At 35.7% G+C, this 9,056-nt stretch overlaps 1 protein-coding gene across 1 annotated transcript; it reads left to right on the top strand.

The window, feature by feature from the left end:
- The first annotated feature begins 6,416 nt into the window (after positions 1-6,416).
- Positions 6,417-8,351, top strand: LOC106322777. Its single transcript, XM_013760914.1, has 2 exons — positions 6,417-7,109; positions 7,188-8,351. The coding sequence occupies exons 1-2, from the start codon at positions 6,649-6,651 to the stop codon at positions 8,146-8,148; spliced, it is 1,422 nt and encodes a 473-aa protein (XP_013616368.1). The 5' UTR covers positions 6,417-6,648; the 3' UTR covers positions 8,149-8,351.
- The last annotated feature ends 705 nt before the right edge of the window (positions 8,352-9,056 follow it).

Raw genomic sequence — 9,056 nt, 5'->3', positions numbered from 1 at the left:
TACGAAAAACCCCATCGTAGGATGCGTCGTCAAATCTCATAAACTAACTCTCTCACGAAGCTTCCTTCACGTTCAACTCCATAGTTTCAAAGTACGAATACATTCAATTAACCATTTATGTCACATTTGTAAATAGATAAATCATCCAAGTGGTATATCTATAGACATATGTTGATTTTCATGCTAATTTTACGGGATGTCTCTTACTCCAATCACTACAAATCCCGGTGCATCAGCATGATTAATACAATTGATTTGATTTACAAAAATATGTCATGTAAATATTAAAATGTTTAAGTCAAATTGCCTGTTTGTTCCTCTTAACAACTGGCCTAACACACAATCAGACACTAGCTATAAGAAAGTAGTCAATTTTAAACGAAAAATACCACAAAATTTTGTTGTTATTTTGCATCGTATTCCAACAAATTAGTGAAGAAAAATAAATCATTATAAACTTGTTAGAAAATAACAATTGAGTATTTTGACGCAAAATGATGGCTGTAGCAACAAATGAACGAAAAAATTACGTTCTTAAGTCATTGTAAATCAACAAGGATATACCAACAAACTATTTCCTTCTACTTTGCAACGAAATGTACAACGGTTTACAAAGTAGATGAACATGTGGATGACGATCCTAGGGCGCAATGCGCAATGAGAATGTTGCGCTCTGTGAGAAATGATGAGTTATAATATTTTGGTTGTGGTATATATTAGAAAGTTTAAAAGAATTTATTTGATCACTTATGTTCCAAAGTGAAATTATATTTTCGGGTACATATTTAGAGATAATTCTAGAGTTAAGTGTGTTTGAGCTGGAATAATTAAAGAATGTGTGACCTATTAACGTTATTGTGTGAGTGATGCCAAATAAATGACGATTTTAGGGTCAGTAAACAAACATTCCAAGCCTCCAAAAAATGAAAGCATCATTTATAGCACGTGATAGGACCCATGGGACGAGTGAGCGGGCGTAGGAGGCTCATTACTCATTAGCCGTGGACGATCAATGCGTTACAAGAATTGTAACATCTCGATTGGTGGTATATGTGGGATGGCATAAGAAAATTGATTTGACTACCTATGTTATCAAAGTACACTTACCTTTTCGAACACTTCTCCACAAAGAACTCTAGAGTTAATCGTTTTTGAGCTGGAGTAGTGGAAGGATGTGTGACATGTCAAAAATTATTCGCGATATCCGTGCGAGTGAGACTAAAACACGTAAAAAATTCATGTGGTGATTGCATGGTCTGTAAACAAAGTTTTTGTCTATGAAAAATTAAGGCTACGATCGCCGGATGGGATGGAGCCCATGGACCGAATTTGGCGGGCGTGTAAATTATTAGTCGTGGATGATTGGAGTGTTACAAGTGGTATCAGAGACAAATCCCGACGAGTGTGGAGTCATGTGTGAGCTCACACTAACATGAGTTATGATCCTGAGACGTAATGTGGACATTGCATTCTGTGAGAAGTAGTGAATTGTAACATCTCAGTTTGCGGTATATTGGAATGGCTTAAAAGATTTGATTTGGTTACCTATGTCATCAAAGTGTATTTATCTTTTTGATCACTTGTTCAGAGAGAGCTCGAGAGTTAAGTGTGCTTGAGCCGGAATAATGGATAGATGAATAACCTATCAGTAAGTATTTTGCGATATCGTATGAGTGATCATTATTATGTGATGATTGAAGGATGAGTAAAAAAATCTTTCAAGGCTTTGAGAAATTAACGTTACGACCATCACGCCTTATAATACCCATAGATTGAGTAAACAATGTAGAAAATTCTTTAACCGTGGACAATCAGAGGGTATTACAAAAATACAAATCGAAGTTAGAGAGTTTAGAACGTTTAAGTTAGAAGCTAATGTAAATAAGCTCATTTTAAAGAATATAAACCATCTGTGTTTAGAACGTCTAAGTCTAAGTTTGACATTCTACTCTAGGCAAAGGATTGAATCTTGAAGCTTTTCCAAATTGCCACCTGTGTTGTAGAAGATTTATCAATAAACTGTTTTTACGACTCTCGCGAAACACTTGGCTGAGTTGCTTAGGTTTATTTTATTTAAATATTTTTTGTCTTGTTATTTGCATATGCAGGACTAGAAATGGGCGTTCGGATATCCGTTCAGGTTTGGATCGTGTATTTTGAATTTTTGGATATTTCAATACAGAGGTATAGAAACGTTCGGGTATTTGTACATTTCGGGTCGGGTTCGGGTATTTTAAGTTCGCGTTCAGTTATTTCGGGTCGGGTTCGAATATTTAGATTTTGAAGAAAAAAAATAATTTTTTCTTGTTTAAGTTTTTTGTATTTAAAATATATACTTTTAACTTAACTGGTTTTATAATTTTTAATAAATTAAACTATTAATAGGTTTGAAGATAAAATTTTAAAAATAGAAAGACACTAATTTAGTTGTTATTTTAAAATTTTGGATGAAACGTTTTTTAATGTAAGAAACAAGAGCTTAATATGTATTTTAAGTGAATAACAAATGGTTTTTTTTCATAATTATATGTATATTATTTGATTTTGAGTCATGTGCAAAATCAGTATAAATTTTTTGAATAAAATTACAAAAGTAAACTAGAAATATAGGATCAAGTATTCATATGTTTGATTATCTTTAGATATCATTCGTGTTTGGATATTATCCGTTCGAGTTCGGATATCCAATATATCCTAATTCAATATCCGTTCGGATACTTTGCTACTTCGGTTCAGATTTTTTGGGTTGGGTTCGGATACGGTTTCAGATATTGGGTAAAGTGTCCACCCCTATGCAGGACTGTGTGTAGTCATGGGCATTCGGGTATTCAGTTCGGTTTCGGGTAGGAACCATTCGGTTCCGGGTATATCGGATAAATCATTCTTATACCCAATAGGTACTTATGAGATTTCGGTTCGGTTTCGGTTCGGTTTTGGTCGGTTTCGGTTTGGTTTCGGATACCCATTTAATAGATGAATCAAATATATTAGAAAGTGGATACTTGTTCCGGTGATAACAATGTTCTTACTCTTTCTGTTTGAGTGGGGTTGATGACATTTTACCTTATATTAGAAAGTGGATACTTGTTTTTCGGATATTCGGGTATCCGTTCGATTTTCGGTTCGGTTCCGGTTATTCGGATATAGAAATTTAGGAACCATTTGGATATTTGAGAGTTTCAGTTCGGTTTCGGTTTCGGATAATTTGATTCGGTTCCGGTTCGGTTTTTCGGTTCCGGTTTTTTTGCCCAGGACTAACTGTGTGTGTGTGTTATTTTTGAAGATGGCGAAAAGGAGAAAAAAAATATGAAAAGCACATATGTAGGTTTTTATGAGGCATTATTAGTCTATATTTGGATGAAGTTTAAATCACAAAATAGTCTATTTTAGTAGTTTATGTAATAGAACAAATTACTAAATGACAGTGTTTAAGCTTTCGTATTAACAAATAAGTATTTGCTAATCTATAGCTCTAATATAAGGGGGGTGTATTCAATATAACATTTGAGGTGATTTGATTTTTAATGGATTTTTAGATGATTTCAATAAGTTCCAAAGATTTAGGTGATTTTTGTTAAACCACTGTAGAATATAACCTAAAACTTTGGGATTTGAGTTTTAATTTTTTTAACTAAGAAACTCCATCAAAACACCCCAAAATCACCCGAAAACTTTAGGGGGATGTATTCAACCGAGAGTTTCAAGTGATTTATATTAAAATGACAAATCCACTGTTATTGAAACATGAATTTTAAAAACTCATTTAAAGTCCACTGTTATTGAATTTGACATTTCTTAAAGTACTTTGAAATCCACTGTTATTGAAAATATTTTAAGTTGTGGAGTTTTAAAGTTTTAAGGTGATTTTAGGGTGTTTGGGTAGGATTTCTTAGTTAAAAAAATTAAAACCCAAATCCCATAGTTTTAGGTGATATTCTAGAGTTGTTTAAAAAAAAATTATTTAAATCTCTGCAACTTATTGAAATCATCTAAAACCCCATTAAAAATCAAATCACATTAAATGTTAAATTGAATACATTCCCCTAAAACTCCACAAACTAAAATATTTTCAATAACAGTAGATTTTAGAGTACTCTACGAAATGTTAGGTTCAATAACAGTAGATTTTAAATGAGTTTTTAAAATTCATGTTTGAATAACAGTGAATTTGTCATTTTAATACAAATCACCTAAATACACCCCCTAACTGTTTTTCATCTTGTTGCTTAGCAATAATAACTATGCGTATGAATCACATATGTTTTGAACTCGTTTATTTCGTTTATCATGAAAACATGCAGTTGGAGTTAGGCCTGAGACGGATCGGATATCCGGGCAATTTTAAGATATCCAGATCCGGATCCTTATCCGGATCCGGGGTTCGCGGATATCTGGGTGTCGGATATCCTTCTAAAAATTATAATATCCGGCGGATATCCAGATCCGGATTTGGATCCTTAAAATAAATAAAAAATAATATTAATATATATAAAATATTAACAATAATTTAAAAATAAAAATATATAATGTTTTTAATTATTTATATGTATAATAGTACAAAATTTACATAAAATTTATATATACTATTAGAAAAATGAAAATATATTAAATAAAATTAGTTTTTATATATAGATATTACTATTTTTGAAATAGTTATTAATAAAATTTACGGATCCGAATATCCGGACTAAAAAATCAAGATATCCGGATCCGGATTCGGCTTTGACGGATCCAACATTTTACTATCCGGATCCGGATTCTGCCTCTCCGGATATCCGGATTTTCGGATCGGATCCGGATCGGATCACGGATCGAATCCGGATCTCGGATAAAAGTTCCAGGCCTAGTTGGAGTGTCTTTTTTTTTAAAGTTCGTTAGCCTTCGTCTGACTGAAATCATCAAGGTAAGAAAAAAAAAATCATCAAGATAAGTATGCAAAATAAAAATTCATATGCCACGGAAATATTTTCTTAATATTCAAATACGTATATAATAAGGTTTTATTTTTGATCAAACAAAACAGATGTTCAGATTTTATCCCCTGTTCGGGAACGCATTAAGCGCTAGTCGGTCGGTCAGGTTGGGCCTAGCGCCTAAGGAGAAAATCGAAGAATAATCGAAAATTATGCGGGACGGAATTTTTAGATTGTTTACTATTTTATAAAACATGTTAATCTTTAATTGCGTATAACATTAATACATTTTCGTGTTTAAGACTGAATAAAATACACAAATAGAATATATAAATTTAATATAGTGTAATGTTCATCAAAATTATGAATATAAATGATATCTATAAAATTTTAGATCAAATAAATAAATAAAAATATTATAAAAAAAAAAAGATTAGGCGGCCGTCTAGACTGTCATTTAGGCGGTCTAGGCGGAAAAAAATTGGATATTCGATTTTTTAAATCGATTTAGCATAAATCGAGACGGAAGAATAACGCGTAGCGCCTAGACGGCTAGGCGGCCGATTTTTTAAACATCGATTTTATCGGAGAGGTTCTAAAAACGAAAGAGTAAATGATAGAGGCATGGTAAAGATGTTCTTGCCTCAGAGTTTAACGACAACACATCTCTTCCGCACAAATGGTTGTTTTGCCATTGGTTGGCATTCGCATGCACCCCCAACTTATTTTAACTATCATTGTCGTTAATATAATAAACTATAACTCTAATTATGACTATGGTAATGCTCTTGGTACGCCTTTATTTGCTCCTCATGCGCTTACTCTATAATTCATTTTCCACTGTAATTTATTCAAAGAATGTCTCAGTAAAAGATCGTCTACACTTAAAAATCATTCCTTGTAATTTAAAATATCGAGCAAGTCTAAATAAAAACGAAACTGCATTTTCATGGAAAAGTGAAAGTTATGAGATAAATATCAATTGATAAAAAAGGTAACTAGGAGTACTTAGAATTTTATATACAAATATACAGAAAAATTAAACTCCGTCTATTTCATTTTAATTGTCATTTCACATTTGATTACACGGATTAAAAATATATTTAATTTATATATTTACTAATTAAAAACATCATTATCGTACCTAACGATATTTCAACAAATAGAAAAATATATTGGAATATAAAGTCAATAAATTTTACATTGAAATTATAAAGCGATATTTATTTTGAAACGAAAATTTTACTCTACAACGACAACTAAACTAAAACGGAAGTAGTACAAAATTTAATATTCTATTTTATTCATGGGGTTTTACAATTTCATGTATTTATTATATCTTTGACCACAGAAGATTATATATCTATGTAAAAACAAAGAAATCTGGTAAAATATTGGTCATTTAATCTAGTGTGTACGTATAGAGAATGGAAGAATCATAATGAATAGAATAAGAATTTTGCTGAAGAGGACTCCTCTAACATTCATTCCAAAGTTCCAATCATTTAAATAATGTAAACGAATATCAGAATACATTATTTCACAATTCGAATACCAAAACTTATTCCTTTTTAAATAATCCTAAAGTGTAATGATGGGAAGAACACCCCACGAGCCATTCACACATCAACTTTATCATTCCCCTAGAAGAAGAAAACTATAGCTTATATCTTAAATCTCATTACCTCCCACTCACTCCATCAAATCAAATCATTCACTTTGCTTTGCCTCTCCAATGGCTCTCGAAACTTTCCTAATAAAACTCAAAAACGCCATTTCCTCCAAACCCACTTCTCACCGACCAACCCGATCAACATCTCCTCCGACCACCACCACTTCCTCCGTCGGAGTTTTATCGTTCGAGGTGGCACGTCTCATGACTAAAGTCCTCCACCTCACTCACTCTCTCACCGACTCCAACCTCCTTAGTCTACGCGACCACTCTCTGTCCTTAGAAGGTCTCACCAAGATCGTCACCGGCGACGAAACCTTCCACCTCAGCCTCGTCTGTGCTGAGCTCGCTGATAGTCTCGTCCACACTGCTGATTCTGTTTCCCGGCTGAGCCTCCGTTGCACCACCCCTAGCCTCCGCTCTTTCCACCGCTTGTTCCATGAGTTCGCCGACATGGGTCGTGACCCTCATGGATGGGTCATCAGCTGCAAAGATACTGAATCTAAAAACAAGAAAATCGAAAGGTAAAGAAACTTCTTTGCACATAAACATTTAAAAACAGAGGAAAAACAGAGTCTTAGTGAGTTTGTTAATGGAAACAGATACGTGAGCGTGACGACAGCTTTGTATAGAGAGATGGAAGAGATGACGAGTTTGGAGAACTCCCTGAGAAAACACAATTCACAGATTAGGATCGAATACGAAGAAGATAGCAAGAAAGATGCGATTAAAGTGATGGATCTACAGCAAAAGATCGAGAGACAGAGACAACACGTGAAGTATCTGAAAGACAGATCTCTGTGGAACAAAAGCTTCGACACGGTCGTGTTGATCCTCGCCAGATCGGTGTTCACCGCACTCGCGAGGCTCAAAACCGTCTTCTCCTCCGCCGCAGCAGCATCGAGCTGCCACATGGGCCCAAGCCCAACCGTCGTGTCTTTTCTCCCACGCTCTCTCTCTTCCTCCTCTTCATCGATGAACCTCGTACACCCCAGCCCAAACGACGAGGAGAGGCTCAAAACGGCGTCGTCCTCTGCTTTCCTCGAAGAAAGCGCTAGACTCTTGAAACCGCCGGAGACGACTCTGGGCGGGTCCGGCGCGGCGCTTCACTACGCGAATCTGATCGTCGTGATGGAGAAGATGATAAAGCAACCACAGCTGGTGGGCCTCGACGCGAGAGACGATCTGTACTCGATGTTGCCGGCGAGCGTGAGGTCGTCGCTCAGGTCGAGGCTAAAAGGAGTTGGGTTCACGGCGACGGACGGTGGCTTAGCTGTGGAGTGGAAAGCGGCGTTAGGTAGGATCTTACGGTGGTTGTTACCGTTGGCGCAGAATATGATAAGGTGGCAGAGCGAGAGAAGCTTCGAGCAGAGACACGTTGCGACGGCGGTGAATTGTCAGAGCAGAGTGATGTTGGTTCAGACACTTTTGTTTGCGGATAAAGTCAAGACAGAAGCAGCCATTACAGAGCTTCTTGTTGGGTTGAATTATATTTGGAGATTTGAAAGAGAGATGACTGCTAAAGCTCTGTTCAATCTGCAGTCTCCTCCTAATCACAGCTAATTTTACTGTAGAGTTTTTGTTTGTTTGCTTTTTGGTGGGTTATTTTTGGGTTCTTCTTCTTTGTTTAATTTGATAATACGCATTATGGAAAAATGAAAAAAGTTATTTGGGTGGGGTTATTTTCTTGACATTTGAGAAATTATATAAAAAGTTTGTAAACAATGTAGATATTGGAATGAGTTTGAGTGATTATTTTCTTATTATATCTATTCGTTAAAGACTTACTACATGCTTTTTTTTTTTTTTTTACGGCATACGGCTATTCTATTACTCAAACTTGAGGTGGCCTGGGGAGCCAGACCGGAATAGAACAACCAATAAAACATAAGGATCTGTGAAAAAAACGTGCATTCTTAGCTAGTGAATCCGCAATCTCATTCTGCATCCTTGGGAAGTAGCTGATTTTGAAGTCTGAAAAACACAACCGAAGAGTTTGAATGATCTCCAGCTCTGTTGAGAAGGTGGGCCAATCTTGTGGCTGTTCTAACATCGCAATCAGGTCCTTGCAGTCCGTCCCAAATCTCTGACAGTACGAGTGTTGTATCATGCTCTCCATTGCCCACTGTAGCGCTTCCAGTTCCGAGTGTAACGCTGTCTCCCTCCTCTGCAAGTTCCTTGATCCCATGAGTTGTATCTTCCCCATTGTATCCTTCCAAACCCATCCCATTCCACTGAATTGAGCTGTAGAGGTCCATGAACCATCCACCATACAAATATCACCCAAGCTTAAGGCTTGTGTTTCTTCATTAGTCTGTACCTGTGGCGATACCGGTTCAGTGTCTCTTGCGTTGTACCAAGCTTGGCACTCACTCTCTGCATACCTGACTAGTTCCAGTGGATCTCTATTTATGCCTCTAAACAACTTATCATTTCTAGCTTTCCATATGTACCAAATTATCCAAGGATAA

This window comes from Brassica oleracea, chromosome C2 (assembly GCF_000695525.1).
Source record: "Brassica oleracea var. oleracea cultivar TO1000 chromosome C2, BOL, whole genome shotgun sequence".
Taxonomy (NCBI): Eukaryota; Viridiplantae; Streptophyta; class Magnoliopsida; order Brassicales; family Brassicaceae; genus Brassica; species Brassica oleracea.
This window is presented reverse-complemented; position numbering and strand designations above follow the sequence as displayed.

Coding starts and splice junctions, on each gene's coding strand:
- LOC106322777 (XM_013760914.1), top strand. CDS start 6,649: ATGGCTCTCGAAACTTTCCTAATAAAACTCAAAAACGCCATTTCCTCC. Junction 7,110..7,187: donor AAAAACAAGAAAATCGAAAG/GTAAAGAAACTT, acceptor TAATGGAAACAG/ATACGTGAGCGTGACGACAG.